The sequence below is a fragment of the Thamnophis elegans genome, chromosome 7 (assembly GCF_009769535.1).
Source record: "Thamnophis elegans isolate rThaEle1 chromosome 7, rThaEle1.pri, whole genome shotgun sequence".
NCBI lineage: Eukaryota > Metazoa > Chordata > Lepidosauria > Squamata > Colubridae > Thamnophis > Thamnophis elegans.
The window spans coordinates 73,325,446-73,342,267 of NC_045547.1; the positions used below are offsets into that span (position 1 = coordinate 73,325,446).

General features: G+C 42.3%; 1 protein-coding gene across 2 annotated transcripts in view; it reads left to right on the forward strand.

Annotated features, from left to right (window-relative positions):
* The window catches only part of FBLN1 (fibulin 1), a 61,335-nt gene that overhangs the window by 25,056 nt on the left and 19,457 nt on the right, over nucleotides 1-16,822 (forward strand). For both annotated transcript variants that reach the window (XM_032220624.1, XM_032220625.1), the window contains exons 7-12: nucleotides 5,342-5,479; nucleotides 6,091-6,228; nucleotides 7,017-7,160; nucleotides 11,278-11,406; nucleotides 12,696-12,821; nucleotides 15,215-15,334. In XM_032220624.1, coding sequence (XP_032076515.1) covers nucleotides 5,342-5,479; nucleotides 6,091-6,228; nucleotides 7,017-7,160; nucleotides 11,278-11,406; nucleotides 12,696-12,821; nucleotides 15,215-15,334 — 795 coding nt within the window. The remainder of the gene's footprint in view (nucleotides 1-5,341; nucleotides 5,480-6,090; nucleotides 6,229-7,016; nucleotides 7,161-11,277; nucleotides 11,407-12,695; nucleotides 12,822-15,214; nucleotides 15,335-16,822) is intronic.

Below are 16,822 nucleotides of genomic sequence, written 5' to 3' on the forward strand. Positions count from 1 at the left end.
AGCTGTATATAAGTCTTAGTGTTTAATGTATGGTGGCCATCACCAAGTGTTTAAAACCTTCCCTCCTTTCAACATGAATTTTGATCATTTAAATCAGGGTTGCCATCTTGCGTTTTTGACACACACACATATATACACACACTGCAGTTGCTTTTGTACGTTCTCGTCGTACCTGTTGTCCATGCATAATAGTTTATATTGGATGATGTTAAACTGCAGTTTTTGCTTTCTTGTCTTTTCTTGAGTTTGGGAAAATAATTTTGCGCTACTTCAACCTTACAACATGTTTGCCATTCTAAGGGACTTGGTGTTTTAAGCAAATGTTTCCATTTAACTTAACTTTCTGGATTATAGTTAAGAAAAGGGAAGCATTTCATTCTTATCTGGTTTCATGGTTTAATTCCAGATTGCCTCTGATGGCTCCACTTCTAAGGCAAAGCCTTCAAAAAGATCATTGTTTACATCCTGTTTTTTTGAGACATGTTTGCTCTCTGCTTTCTGGTTTTTTAACCAGTTACTAATCCATGGGGGATAGTTGCTCAGTGGCTAACATGCTGAGCTTGTCGATCAGAAAGGTCAGCAGTTTGGGGGCTTAGCAGTGAGAAGATGGAGTTTCAGGCTACTCCTGAAATTCCTCTATACCGAAGGATTTTTGGACGGGTTCTTTGAACTCTTAGCTGTCCCGGAGACGACAGTGAAGGTGAGGAGAGACCCAGGACCTCAGAGACACCCGCAAGTCTCTGGGGGGGGGGGTGTATTAACTCCTCGTGCCAATTCCTTTCTGGATTAGCTGCGTGCTAACTGAAACTGCAGGTTGCCCCTAAGAATGGTAGAAGTGATGTCATCTGGTAAGCTGATTTTATTATCCAAGAGAGACTGTTCGTGTTAAAAACTTAAGCTAACTGAAACCAAAGAATAGGAAAATTTAGCGGCGAATTGGCTTTTTTTAATGGATTTATGGCTGGTGGTTACTTTACTTCTTAAATGCTTCAAGAAACTCCTCGACATCCTCCCCCCTCTGACTCTCCCTAAGTGGATCGTAAAATTTATTTTCTACTAATTATCCCGTCACGATTCGACATTTTTATTACTTTATTACTTGGCTCTGTTTACGATCAGATAAGATTGCACAGCCTGCAAGAGAATAAGAAAAGTGCTTCGAAGTCTGTGGGAAAAAAAAAAAGAGCTTGCAATTTTTAACTGCGACACATCATGGCGTCTCAAAATACCTCTAAGATTTCATTTCAGATTCTTTTTTCCGCATGTAGAGGGCTTTTTGACTCTTATCAAAGGCTGGAAAGAAAATTGGATCATCTGATTTTAAAATATGAAGTAAAAACTGAGATCGTTGAATGTTTAAATGTTCCTGAAATACAAATGGAACATGTGAGAAATGGTGTCTGGTCTTTCTCAGAGGAAGAAAGGAGGGGGGGAGCTATAAAGAAGACTCATTTAAAGAGACAGAGTGCAGGAGGAATGGAAAATCCACCCTTGAGAATTAAAGTTAATTTGGAAAATTTTACAAGCCCAGGACAACATTATTATTTCATCACTGACATTCAGAGTCCAAAGGTGCGAAAATATCTTTGTCTGGATTTGCTTATGAAAACATTTGGCAAATTTATTCAACGCGTGGCAATTGATTTGAGAAGATTTTGCTATTGGAGAGACACTGGCTGACAGATGGAAGAACCTAATTTAAAATTAGCTAAATCTGATTACCTTAATGTGTAATAGATATAGCTGAATAATGACTGATATGGATAGTAATATATATAATTTGGAACTGGCTGATAGATTGAAGAATACAATTGAAAACTAGCTAAACCTAATTGCTTTTTTTGTAACAGATATAGTTGAATAATAATTGATATTGATAGTAATGTATATAATGTGGAGTTGATATGATAACTAACAATTGGATATGAGAAAACATCTTTAGATTATACATAAAGAGTATTAACTACAATAATTATCACTATTAAAAAAACTAAATAAAATACATACAATCAAATGTTAATCAATACTGGGAAAATGTTATGATATATGATATAATTAAATATTATGGATGTCCAGCTAAAATAGGACATGAGGATTTGATGATAATAGAGGATTCTACAAATAAGTAAATGAATTGTCAGCATGTGTTATGGATTAATTCTTTAGCATAGCTAAGGATGAAGGATGTTTAAATAACCATAGGTAATTAAAACTGGAGGTATAATGATGTTGATATGGTAAATATGCGAGTTAAGATATTTGAATTAATATGAGTTAATGGAAGAGAAGCACCAAAGCATGTTGTAACCAGTTGATATACTTCTTTTTTTTTTTTCATAATAGACACCTGTGTTTTGTTTTGTTTTCCTGCCTTGTCACTTGTCGTTTTTGTCTTTTTTTGTATTATTTTTATTTTTTATTTTAATTTTTATTTTTTATTTGCCCTTTTTTTTTTCCTTTCCCACTGGTGTGGGCAGGGATTGTTCAAGATTATTACTTTTATTAATATTTCTAAATAATAATTACAGTTAAATGAAAATGGATATATAATAATGCCTGAGTTAATATGAGTTATGTTGGTTGACTGTGGAGGAGATGTACCAAAACTTATCTGTAATTGATTGATACATTTTCTACAGATGTAAAGAAAGATGCTGTACCTGTTTTAAATTAAAATTAAAAAACATTTATTAAAAAAAAAAAAAGAAAGGTCAGCAGTTTGACGGTTTGAATCCCTAGTGCTGCGTAACGGAGTGAGCTCCCATTACTTGTCCCAGCTTCTGCCAACCTAGCAGTTTGAAAGCATGTAAAAATGCAAATAGAAAAATAGGGACCACCTTTGGTGGGAAGGGAACAGCGTTCCATGCACCTTCGGCGTTTAGTCATGCCGGCCACATGACCACAGAGACGTCTTAGGACAGCGCTGGCTCTTTGGCTTTGAGATGGAGATCAGCATTGTCCCCTAGAGTCGGGAACGACTAGCACATATGTGTGACGAGAACCTTTACCGTTACTTTAATCCATGGAAGACTTTTCCTCTTGTTCATCCCAATTGCTAAGTTTGCTTAGACATTCATTTATCAATGGCGGTTTCAAAGGCCGAGTAAAAAAGGCTTACTCTTTGACTCCGTATTCTTGTTGATACTCTCAGTCAACTTTAAAAGCCAGGGAGGCAAGAATTATCTTTGCAGATGTCTGGCTCGATTCTTAGTAAAAAGATGACTGTGGGGTTTTCCACTGTTTTACTCAAAAGGGACATTATGCTAACTAGGCTGTAAATTCCTGGCTTTCATCCTTCAATCTCTTTTTGAGAGATGGATGTTCCTTTTCCATAGTGCTACAGCTGATCTGAGAGATAATGTTTTATAAGAGAAGAGATTTCACTTTTGAGTTTGTTTAGAGATTTTGGATGGATGTGTCTAGACTAAGCAGTTGACTTGATTTCAGATTGGCAGCAAGTTATAGAAGATCATCTGTCATACCTATTTAGCTTGGCTGCTCCAAATTTCTGTCCCTTCTGCTGATACTTAGTGTGTTGTTAGTTTCAAAGTCATGTCCAACCCATTGCAACCCCATGGACAACATTCTCCAGGTCTTTCTGACCTCTACCATCCTCTGGAATCCATTTAAGCTCACGCCGACTGCTTCGGTGACTCCATCCAGCCACCTCATTCTCCGTCATCTCCTCCTTCTTTTGCCCTCCATCGTTCCCAGCATGAGGCTCTTCTCCAGTGAGTCCTTCCTTCTCATTAGGTGGCCAAAGTATTTGAGCTTCATCTTCAGGATCTGGTCTTCTAAAGAGCAGTCAGGGTTGATCTCCTCTAGGACTGACCGGTTTGATCACCTTGCAGTCCAAGAGACTCACAGGAGTCTTCTCCAGCACCATAGTTCAAAGCTTCAATTCTTTGGCGCTCAGCCTTTCTTATGGTCCAACTTTCACAGCCATCCATTGCAACTGGGAAAAACATAGCCTTGACTATACACACTTTTTGTTGTCAGGGTGTGGTGAGGTCCAATGCCAAGATTTCATTCTGTTCCTTCATTTGTTCCTCCTTCTTTGGCATTTTAATCATCTTATCCTCCTCCTTATTCTAAAGACGATAAAGGATAGGGAAATGATAAATGCTTTTACTGAAGCCGAAAATCAGTCAATCTATGGCTATAGAGCTGCGGTGGCACAGTGGATAGAGTGCAGTACTGCAGGCTACTTCTGCTGATCACTGGCTGTTTGGCAGATCGAATCTCACCAGGCTCAGCCTTCCATTCTTGCAAGGTGGGTAAAATGAGGAGCCAGATTGTAGGGACCAATATCCTGATTCTGTAAATCGCTTAGAGAGGGCTGTGAAGCACTGTGAAGCACCATAAAAGTCTTAAGTGCTATTGCTATTGCTAAATTATTTCCTTTTCTCACAATCGCGCAATCGCACACACAAGCGAACCGGTAGTAAAATAAATTGCAACCCACCACTGGCCAACATGTTCCATCTGGGCCAATACTCTGTGGTATAGAGTAGAAATATATAAACGGTTTAGATAATATAGCTATGTATGGATGATCTACCATAAGTTGAGTAGGGAATCAACAAAATTAAAGAACAACAACAACTTTCTGTCTTTCATCTTCTAGCTATATCAGTTTTGTTGCTCAAATCTGGTTCTTCTACTGTAAGTCACTGTTTTTCAAACTTGGAACTTTAAGATGTGTGAACTTCAACTCTGAGTAAGTTACACACTAGCTGGGAGTTGAAGTCCACACATCTCAGCATTGCCCAGTTTGAAAAACACTGCTCTGGTTTAGTTCAATAATTTCTTGATTATTCCTTTAAAGCAGAGAGTAATTTAACCTTTTGTCAAATTTTCTTCAACTTAGATTTATTTCTCTTGTAACAATGATTTCAGAAGTGTTTATTACCCTGAGAACCTACTCATAAATGATTGATCAGTGCCAACAAATGTTTTTAAGCCTAAGTCCTTGACTTTCAAACATTCAAAGCTACAATTACACTGGGGGGAAAAAGACTTATGATCAGTCCTCCTACTTATGACTTAATTGCCATATCCCCAGGGTCAGGCAATCACCATTTATGTCCTTCCCAGCTGGTTTTCAACATATAAAGTCAATGGGGAAAATCACATTCACTTAACAAGCATGTGAGTCACTTAATAATTGCAATGATTTGCTTAATAGCCATGACAAAAAAAGGCTGTAAAATCACGCATGACTCACTGAACATCTGCCTTGCTTAGCAGCCAAAATTCTGACCCCAATTATAGTTGTACATCAAGGACTACCTGTACAGAAAATGGCATGCTACCTCAAAAATGGTTCTCTTCTTTGCAGATATTAATGAGTGCATCACTGCAGCTAATGCCTGCAGCATCGGTCAGATGTGTGTCAATACTATGGGCTCTTTCCGTTGCCAGCGGGAGACTAATTGTGGCACAGGTTATCAGCTGACAGACTACAATCTCTGCAAAGGTACATTTTAGAACGTAGAACATAGAACCGTGATGGCGAAGTTATGGCACTCGTGCTACGGGTGGCACGCGGAGTCATATCTGAGGGTACACGAGAGGCGTTGCCCGACGTCAGCCCCAGCACGCATGTGCATGCTGGCCAGCTGATTGCAGCTTTCTGGAGGGCGAGGGGAGGCCGTTTTCGCCTTCCGCAGGCTTCAGAAAAGCCTCCAGAGCCTGTGGATGGCAAAAAATTTGGAAACGAACTTCTGGTAGGCCCATTGGGCCATTTTTTTTTGCCCTTCCCCAGGCTCCGGAGGTTTTCCTGAAGTCTGGGGAGGGGAAAAATGGCCCAACTGGCTTACCGGAAGTCTGGAGGCTTCAGTGAGACCTGTCCGCATGCATTGGGGGGGGGGCACAGGGGGGAGGGTTGTGCACGCATGCGCTGGGGGAAGGCCATTATATTATGGGTGTGGATGCGCCCTTTTGGCACCCGAGTAGAAAAACGTTCGCCATCACCGGTCGAGAGATAGGTTTAATCTTGTCAACTCAACAACTGCTTTTATCTCGGTCGTGACAGGATGGCTGCAGGAGACCTGACGCTAACTCCTTCTTTCTTTTGTGATGTGCCAGATATTGACGAATGTGAGACTGGTATTCATAACTGCCTCCCCGATTTTATCTGTCAGAATACGCCAGGATCATTCCGTTGCCGGCCCAAACAACAGTGTAAGATCGGCTTTATACAAGATGCTCTCGGCAAATGTATCGGTAAGGCCTGCAGCTGACCTCCTCTGCTGCTTTTACTACTAGGGGTTCTGCTCAAGCTAGGGTCAAAAAACTCCAGATGATGGGTATAGCACACATAAAATCCCGCCACCATCTGGAGGGTTTTTTGTTTCTTTTTGCCATAGCCATTTTGAGTTTTTTGAGCCTAGTTTGTGACCATATTTGTGGGTTCCACCACAAAACCGCGTTCGACTAAAGGGCACTTGACGAAACTGCGTAGCTGACGTCATCACAGCGCGACAACAGCGCGGAGAAAAAAGCACGCTGTAAACGCTAAACCTAAAATTTATCCCTAAACCTAAACCTAACCGCCATAAACCTAATCCTAAACCTAACCCTAAACCTAACCCTTAACCTAACCCTAAACCTAACCCAAAACCTAACCCTTAACCTAACGCTAAACCTAATCCTAACCCTTAACCTAACCCTAACCCTAAACCTAAACCTAAACCTAACCCTAACCCTTACCTTAACTTGAATCGGCTTGCTTTCAAAGCGCTATTTAAAGCGCCCTTCTTTCTCCGCGCTCGCTGTTGTCGCCCTGTTGATGAGATCAGCGATGTGGTTTAATCGGGCGCGCTTTAGTCGAGCGCGGTTTTGTCGTGCCACGTATTTGTGAGCTACTCTCCACTTATGGCCTGTTTTCCCCACGGAATGTGTTTTGCATTTGCAAGCAATGTTTTCAGCAATGGTTTGTGGAATTTTTTTTTTCTTCCTTCCTTCCTTCGGTCTCACCTCTTCCTTTTAAATGCATGGCTGTATTTTTGCAGATATTAATGAATGTTTGACTCTTGCTGCTCCTTGCCCTGCTGGGCAGGCCTGCATCAACACAGATGGCTCGTTTGCTTGCCAGAGGAATGTCCCAAACTGTGGAAGAGGCTACCACCTGAATGAAGAGAAGACCAGATGTGTTGGTCAGTACCGAGATAGCCATGTTTCATTTCCCCCCCCCCACCCACATTTATTCTGATGTTTTGCTTCTATTTCTTTTCCATTGACATTCTACCTTCACAACTGTGCTGAGAGGAAGGTTTAGGGCAGGGGTTAGCAACCTGTGTAATCTCCGGCCTTGAGATGGTGGTTGTTGTTGGTGAGATGTGGGGATCCTCTGTTTTGGGAACCAAAAAGTGTGTGTGTGTGTATCAGAGCCCTGAGGGATTGGAAGCAGAACATCATGGTGGTGTCAGGTATGATCGGAAAATATGAGGGGAGACGTAGGACAAGGCACTCGCGGAGAAGGTGGGCCCACTGTCTTGTCCTGGTTCTGCATTCCAGGAATCAAGCATGGGGTTAGCCTGGAGTAACTATTCAACTGCAAAAGTGCCCTTATCTAATTGGTCCTAAGGGGAGGCTGAGAGACCGGGGAGATTCCTGTATTATAAGCACAACATAATGACATAGTTAGCTTGAACTCTGCATGTATGGGTCTGGTTGTTGGTGTCTGACAGGAAGATTTTGGAGGAGATGGCTGCATGGCAGCTTCAGGGGTCTCTCGATGAAATTTGGACTCCTTTCAAACAGATGTCAGGCCTGGGTATGGGACAAATAAGGCATTGCAAGTAGTGGGAGCAAAACAGAGATAATGTCATGGTTCCAACAGATGCCCTGATTAAATCATGAGCATCGAGCCAAGCTTCAAAAGACATCGTTATTTATTTGGAGCGTCATGTCTGCATGTACCCAAGTGAAGCCAACTCTGACCCCACGTAATTTATGGCCCAATTATGACCCTGTTTCCCCCCTCCCCCCAGGGTCTGTCATAAATCACATTCGCCAATGGAGCAATTTCGCAGGTTGTAGAGATGACTCCCCTCCGGCAGCTGTGGGTAACCTGGGAGACAGCCTTGAGAAAGATATGTCTGGAATGTGCTTCTGTTTGTGCCATGCTGCTTCATCAGTTTCCCATCCCCCTTGCCTATGGCAACTCGAGAGCAGGCCAGGGATGCTTTGCGAGTTGATAGATAAAGCATCTTTCCTTGCTCTCCTTGACTTCTTCATATCCTTCGATATCATCAACCATGGCATTCTTCTGAATTGTCTCCATGGGTTGGGGGTGAGGGGCACAGTATTGGGCTGGTTCTTCTCTTTCCTATGGGGTAGGCACCAGTTGGTTTTGATTGGGAATGAGAGGTCTTGCTTGTGGCCCCTACTATGCTTCAGAGTTTGGCCCCATCGGAGCTTGGTTCAGAGGAGGAGGAAGAGAAGGAGGATTTGGAACTGGGACCATCTGACAGGGAAGGCGCGTCTCCCTTGGGATGTTTGGAGCTAATGAAAACCTAGAAAAAGAATGGATTCTGAACCACTGTAATTTCATTACAGAGTCTCATATGAATTATGCATTGCACAATGGCATTCTTACCTTTGCATTCCTCGAAGCTTTAATATGTTCCCATTAAGTCAATTTTCCTTCTGTTTCTCTGGTGAGCTCCAAAACATTCCATCTCAAGATAGAAATGATCTAAAACCTCCAAGGTTTTTTTTCTTTTTAAGAATCCAGGAAGTGGTTGTAATATTTGAGTTGTGGACTCACAAGATTAGTTTCCCCAAGGAGGCAAAAAGCCTAATTGTAGAAGCGTTCCTGCTTTTTATAGCTTCTCACCAAACCCCAAATTCTCGGCTGGCTTTAATTTAAGAAACTCAGCTCACAGACAAGTGAATATTTTCCATGTCAGCAGAAATTTTCCCGAACTTGCAGTATAGCATGTGATTTTTTTAACCCACCTGTTTGTTTTCCTACTCACATTGTTCCACATTCCGTGGCCAAAATACAAACAGCTGTCTTAAGATTATATTGCCAATTTTTTGGTGATGCTCCTTTTTTCATATCTTTGCTGAAGCTGCATGATTTTCCTGGAAAAGGGGGTTAAGAATTCCTTTATCTTGACCTCCGTTGCTTTCTAAGTGAAAACAAATCAATATTCAATATTCATACTTTAAATCAGCTTCTCTGTTGGGCTGGATTGAATTCTTCATTACTGACGGTAATGTACACCGTAGGGTGAGCACTTTAGGTATTTCTATTTACCAGTACTTTCTATTTAGAATTCTGCTTCATTTCTATTCATTCTACAACCAGTTTAATCATTCTGCTGGAATAAAAGATAAGAGTATTAATTTAAAAATTAAATCTTTTTCATCTCCCTCGCATGTAAATAATGGCACTGGGATGATGAGCTCTAAATTCAATTCTGTGAGTATTAAAAAAAGAGACCCACAAATTAAAAAGAGCACTTTTCAAGATTTAAAAAAATGTTTTAAGGCATAGGGCAGTGACGGCGAAATTTTTCGGCACCTAGTGCCCAAACCGAAATGCGTGTATATGTGCCGGAAGACCAGTTGGCCGGCGTGTGCATGCCTGTTTTTCGGCCGTTTTTGGCACAGTATTCAGGTCATCTTGGGGGCCATTTTCAGGCCATTTTTCAGGCTGTTTTCAGGGCTGTTTCAGGGTGTTTTTTGACCTGGAAATGGCCTGGAAACGGCCCGTATTCAGGCCGTTTTTCCAGCGCTTTGGCACCCGCGAAGACCAGCGTGCACATCAGAAGCCAGAAGAGCATCTGGCGATGGCATGCATGGCCACAGAGAGGCACCCGTGCCATAGGTTCACCATCATGGGCATAGGGCAGTAGTGGGTTCTGGATCCTGTTGCAACCAGTATGGTTGCAACAGGGCCCGGCGTCCTCCACATGAATGCGTGTGGTGTGCGCGCACGTGTCTTACCATCCAGCTGCTCAGCGGAGCATCGCGCAGGCACCATACGTGCCATGCACGGAAGCGCCGAAGAGTTTAAAGACAGGTAAGGAGCGTGGATGGGCCCTCTGGAGCACGGTACCAAAATGGTATCTGGTGCTCTGGGCAGGCTCCGGTACCGGGGTGTACCTCCTGCAACCTGCCCTGGCATAGGGCTTTGTAAATTTGCAAATGTTTGTAAATATGTTACTCTTAAAAAGGTGTTACCAGGTTCTTTCTAGTACCTCTCACATGGCTTTCTTCTAGGGGTACTAGAAAGTATATTCACAGTTGTTAAGTGGATCCCTGCAGTTGTTCATTTAGTAACATGGTTGTTAAGTGAATCTGGCTTCCCAATTGACTTTGCTTGGCAGAAGGTCCCTGGGTATTGCAACCGTCATAAATTTGAGTCAAGTGCCAAGCATCTCAATTTTGATCATGTGACCAAATGAATCGAATACAATGTTAAAAAGTTATGATATTTATCTAGTTACTTACCAAGCACATCTAAGTTATATTAAAATAACCAAATATCTTTACCATCCTTAAGACATGTTACAACTTTTGAACACCCCTAATGTTTGCAAATTGAAAATTGAAAAAGTAGGTAAAGGTTCCTCTTCCACATATGTGCTAGTCGTTCCCGACTCTAGGGGGTGGTGCTCATCTCTGTTTCAAAGCCGAAGAGCCAGCGCTGTTCAAAGACGTCTCTGTGGTCATGTGGCTGGCATGACTAAACGCCGAAGACGCACGGAACGCTGTTACCTTCCCACCAAAAGTGGTTCCTATTTTTCTACTTGCATTTTTTACATGCTTTCGAACTGCTGGGTTGGCAGAAGCTGGGACAAGTAACGGGAACTCACTCCGTTACGCGGCGCTAAGGATTCGAACCGCCAGACTGCTGACCTTTCTCATCGACAAGCTCAGTGTCTTAGCCACTGCGCTACCGCGTCCCTTTTTCTTCCCTAATTGAAAAATTAGACATGCTCTAATTGGGGATGTCACAATGATTGTAAGTGTTAAAAAACGATAAGTCGCTTTTTTCATGGCTGTTGTAACTTCGAATAGTCACTAAATAAACTGTTGTAAGCAGAGGACTATCTATACTTCCTTTCTAGCTTTCCACTGAGCTGGAAAGAATGAAAACTCTGAAGGCCATGCAGAATTGACTTGGTTTCCCTCCCTCCCAGTTGGTTTTGCTTTTCTTCGTATCATTGCCATCATCATCATCATCCAAATTTGTATATATTGCTTGATGACCTTCCTCTCCCATGACTTCTCAAACCTTTTTTTCCCTTCCCCAAGATGTAGACGAGTGTTCAGGGTCCCCCCAACCTTGCGGGGAGGGTCACACCTGCATCAACTCACCTGGGAGCTATCGTTGTCAGTGCCAGCTGGGCTACCATTTTGATGGGATCAGCAAAACTTGTACAGGTAAGAGCCAGGGGTTACCTGTGAGTTTCATCGAGCATAGGGGAAAAAAAACCAACTGGGCAGAAAACCCATCAATGGGTATTTGGTTGTCAACTTTGCTGTATCCAGTGGTTGTGTTTCAAGATGTTGGACCAACCGGTAGGGTTGTTTTTGTCTTGGGACATGGTAGGGATCAGGTTACATGCATTTGTCTGGAGATAACATCTTATTGTGAGTGTCTTGTTTGTCCCTATGACAATTGGCTGGAAAATAGACAAGGAGCCATATTTGTTTGCTCTGTTATAACCACCTCTTGTCCCTCCCTCCAAAAAAGCTTCTTTTTCAGAATGATCCCATATTATTTTCATATTTGTGGGGCCGATATCTTGCTGCCCTTTGAAGAGTGCACATTGCATTTAAGTGGGAGTTACGTCAGTGTAACATGATGGTTCAGATGAGATGGATACATTATTTTTGAGGACACCCAATTTTGCTACGTAGGCACAAGAAAGTTGACCATGACTTATTCATGTCAGAGTTTGTTGCAGAAATCAAATCCAGAAAACACACACAAGTAACTGATGCAGTAGGATTCATTAACTTATCTTTATATATAATATAAGTGAGACATATATACAATACCAAGAGTGGTTCTTCCAACTTGATAGAGAGTAGAGATAGATTTAATTTTCAGTGGAGCAGACCAGTTGACTAGTTCTTAGCTTTTGCACAGACTCAGAGCTACAGAGCTAAGCCACACCCAGGCTCCAAAGTGTTTCAGCTCCCATTGGCTGACCTTGTTAGTAAGCCCTATTCCAGTTCATGAATATATACAAGAATACAATAGAAGAGTTGGAAGGGACCTTGGAGGTCTTTTAGTCCAACCCCCTGTCTAGGCAGGAAACCCTATACCATTTCAGACAAATGGCTATCCAACATCTTCTTAAAGACTTCCAGTGTTGGGGCATTCATAACTTCTGGAGGCAAGTTGTTCCACTGATTAATTGTTTTAACTGTCAGGAAATCTCTCCTCAGTTCTAGGTTGCTTCTCTCCTTGATTAGTTTCCACCCATTGCTTCTTGTTCTGTCCTCAGGTGCTTTGGAGAATAGCTTGACTCCCTCTTCTTTCTGGCAGCCATTGAGATATTGGAAGACTGCTATGATGTCTCCCCTAGTCCTTTTCAGTAAACTAGACATACCCAGTTTCTGCAACCGTTCTTCATATGTTTTAGCCTCCAGTCCCCTAATCATCTTTGTTGCTCTTCTCTGCAATTCTACTCAATATCTACTTTGACAATTCATCTCCCCAGATATTAATGAATGTCGCCGATACCCTGGTCGCCTCTGTGCTCATAAGTGTGAAAATACTGCTGGGTCCTATTATTGTAGCTGTACAAGGGGATTCAAACTGTCATCTGACGGGAGATCTTGTGAAGGTAAGGTGCTATGAATCAATGAGAGAGAGAGAGAAAGGTGGGGGGAGAGAGAGAACGCATTTAGCTACATGCGCCAGTTGTGTTACGCAGCTACAGAGAAGGCCAATACACTTTTAAGCTGTAGGAGTAGAAGAAACATTTCTGAATTTCAGGAAGAGCCATTCAACTTGATTCTCCTTTGGTTAGACCCCCACCTTGAATGATGTGTCTTATCTGTGCACCAAACGTTCCAATGGATTCAGAAAAATTGGGAGAGATTGTTCTGATCTAGGCTTCCCCAGCAGCACGAAGCTGAATCCTCATCCCAATAAAACCCCTTTTATTTCATTTACAGTGAATTCCTCTCCAGCAAAGTCCCACAGTCTTTTAAGATAGTTCACAATTGCCGACCTTTGGAGAGTGACCAGGCCGATATATTTCAGACGCCGCAATATTTGACAAGAATGCAGGAATGAACTAATTGTCTCCTGCAAACTCCACTCCCCTTTCGCTCCTCTTTTATTCGGTATGGGAGGGGCCATTCACCGTCCGCATGTGGCCTTACTCCCAGGTCGACCCTTGTTCCTTAGCTGTTCCCTTCGTCTGGCAACTCTGCTCATGCACACACTGGGAACAGGCTCCAGCTGTTTGTTTGTCTGTCTGATGTCTGACTGTGAAGGCAGCTGATAACTGTCAGATGGCCCTGTCCCCCTCTCTGCCTCCGACACAGAGCACTCATCAGAGCCTCCCCCCTCTGACTCCAGGACTGGCCCATGTATCTCCCCAACCTCCTCACTGTCCGAATCTGCTGCCAGCTTTGCTGGCTGCTGGTGGGCCACAACAGAGGTGAAGGGCAGGATGAGAAAGAAGACTTGGGGAGCTTAAAACATATTGTATGAAGAGTGGCTGAAAAAGTTGGGTTTAGTCTAGAGAGAGGGCAACTGAGACAGGACATGAAACGCTTCTTCCGATAACTGATAGGGATGCCTGCATAGCCACACCTGTGGCAGTCATTAAACAAACTCACGGTTTTCTAGGGGCATTTCTTGCCAGAAACTGGGAGTAAATGCCACTTTATGGCAAAAAAAAATGTAAATCATGTTCACATGACTGTGGGATGCTGCAAAAGGCCATCTACCCCAAATTTGATCATGTGACTGGGATAGTGGTGGTGGTAGTCCAGACATCACAACTTTGAATCCAGGCACCTTTTGGAAAGTTCGGCATAACTTTGAATAAGTCACCAGGCAACTGTTTTTAAGCCAAGGACTACCATTAATGGACATTTGAGTTATAGAGTGGCAGGTTCTGATTATGTATCAGGGGGGAAAAAGCCCTACATCTGTCAACAATTGTGATGGACACCCCCTCAGTGGATGTGTTCAACAGAGACTTGCCTTTCATTGGACTCCAGGGAATTAGGCCCCCTCCCAATTTTAGGGTTTAGAATAGAATAGAATAACAAAGTTGGAAGGGACCTTGAAGGTCTTCTAATCCAACCCCCTGCTTAGGCAGGAAACCCTACACCACTTCACACAAATGGATATCCAACATCTTCTTCAAAACTTCCAGTGTTGGAGCATTCACAACTTCTGGAGGCAAGTTGTTCCACTGATTAATTGTTCTGACTGTCAGGAAATTTCTCCTTAGTTCTAGGTTGCTTCTCTCCTTGATTAGTTTCCATCCACTGCTTCTTGTCCTAATCTCAGGTGCTTTGGAGAATAGCTTGACTCCCTCATCTGTTGATGCAGCCCCTGATATATCAGAACGTTGCTATCATGTCTCCTCTAGTCCTTCTTTTCATTAAACTAGATATACCCAGTTCCTGCCACCGTTCTTCATATGTTTCAGCCTCCAGTCCCCTAATCATCTTTGTTGCTCTTCCCTGCACTCTTTCTAGAGTCTCAACATCTTTTTTATATCGTGGCGACCAAAACTGGATGCAGAATTCCAAGTGCGGCCTTACCAAGGCTTTATAAAGTGGTTTAAGAGAGTTAACCCATCAAAAAGAGGCTATAGGATTTTAAACGTACTAGAAATTGGACGCTCAGATGAGAACCAAACTAGATTCAAACCAATATTCGCAAGGTTCCTGCATGGATACTGTTAGGGGTATCTCCGTTGGGAGACAGAAAGTTGTGCAGCGTAATGTACAGCTAGAGAGAAGGAACGTTGCTAGTAGAAGAAACACACGAATAGAGTCTCAGACACTGCTAGTAAAAACAAATAGCTTTACTACTAATAATAGCTTCACAAGCAGTGATAGTAGGTATTTGTCCAAACACAATTCAATGAACAAAGTATACTCCCAACAGATACAATCAACAGGATGTGAGGGCAGCCCTTGAAGCAAAGCAGGGAATGAATGGAGGGAATCTTCTTTCGTATTTTTGATACATATTTGTGGGTTTCAGACATAAATGAGTGTGAAAACAGCCCCTGCAGCCAAGAGTGTGCCAATGTCTATGGCTCCTACCAGTGCTATTGCCGTCGCGGCTACCAGCTCAGTGACGTAGACGGGGTCACGTGTGAAGGTGAGTGGCCATCATCCCCTTCCCCTTTCATGTCGAGGTTTAGACAGTGATTTCAGACCATCATCCTGCCTGGCTCGATGGGGTGATTGTGATTAGCAACTGCTCTCTTAAGAACTCGTGGTCCCTCAGGAAAATGTGCATGGAAATGGAATTTCATGCACAGTTCCACCCAGGGACACAATCTTGTCCTTAGCATTTATTTACACAAAGTGTACGTATCACTGGCCAACGACGCAGGTTGGTATAGCTTTATTGATCACCTGGAGAAACAATAGATATTCCAGTCCCATTCAGAAATTTACAGTGGGCTCTATTTGAACTTTAAATTCCATTCATGCAGTGTTCCTGAAGATGTGTGGACTTCAACTCCCAGAAATCCCCAGCCAGCAAGGCACCCTGGGAAATTCTGGGAGGTGAAGTCCACACATTTTAAAGTTGCCAACGTTTCAAAAACACTGATATAACAGGTGTATAGAACAATCGGAGGTGTGAATTATAACCAAAAATATAACAGTAAAATCAGAAATGGTATATATTGCAAACCAGCCCATTAAGTTGGGCCAGTTTTCCTAGGTATGGAAGTGTACAAAGCTTTGTGTTCTTTAAATGAAGTGTAAGAAACAGTATGAACAGCACAAAATACACCCTGTACCGTTTAGATTAAGACATCTGTATAAACATTTTTTGCCGAGGAACACAAAAACTCAGAAAGCTCACACTGTCCAAGGAGCTGTTTATTCAGTTCTACAGAGATGTTAGGCTTTAGAAGAAACCCTCCCATACTATCACCTCTTACAATACTAGGCAACACAGTATTAACAATAGAGGCCTTCAAATTTCTAGGTTCTATCATATCTCAAGACCTAAAATGGACACCTAACATCAAAAACATCATCAAAAAAGCGCAACAAAGAATGTTCTTTCTGCGCCAACCCAGGTAGCTCAAACTGCCCAAGGAGCTGCTGATTCTGTTCTACAGAGGAATGATTGAGTCTCTATAACTGTCTGGTTTGGTTCTGCAACCCAACAAGACAGACACAGATTTCAGAGGATAATTAAATCTGCAGAAAAAACAATTACTTACAACCTGCCTTCCATTAAGGACCTGTTCACTGCACGAGTCAAAAAGTGGGCTGTGAAAATATTTACATCCTGGACATAAATTATTTCAACTCCTACCCTCAAAATGATGCTATAGAGCACTGCACACCAGAACAACTAGACACAAGGACAGTTTTCCCCCGAACGGCATTACTCTGCTAAACAAATAATTCCCTCAACACTGTCAAACTATTTACTAAGTCTGCATTACTATTACTATTAATCTTCTCATCGTTCCTATCACTCATCTCCTCCCACTTATGACTGTAGGACTGCAACTTTGTTGCTTGTATCCTTACGATTTATATTGATTGTTTCCTAGTATGATTGATTGCTTATTTGTACCCTATGACTATCATTAAGTGTTGTACCTTATGATTTGTAACG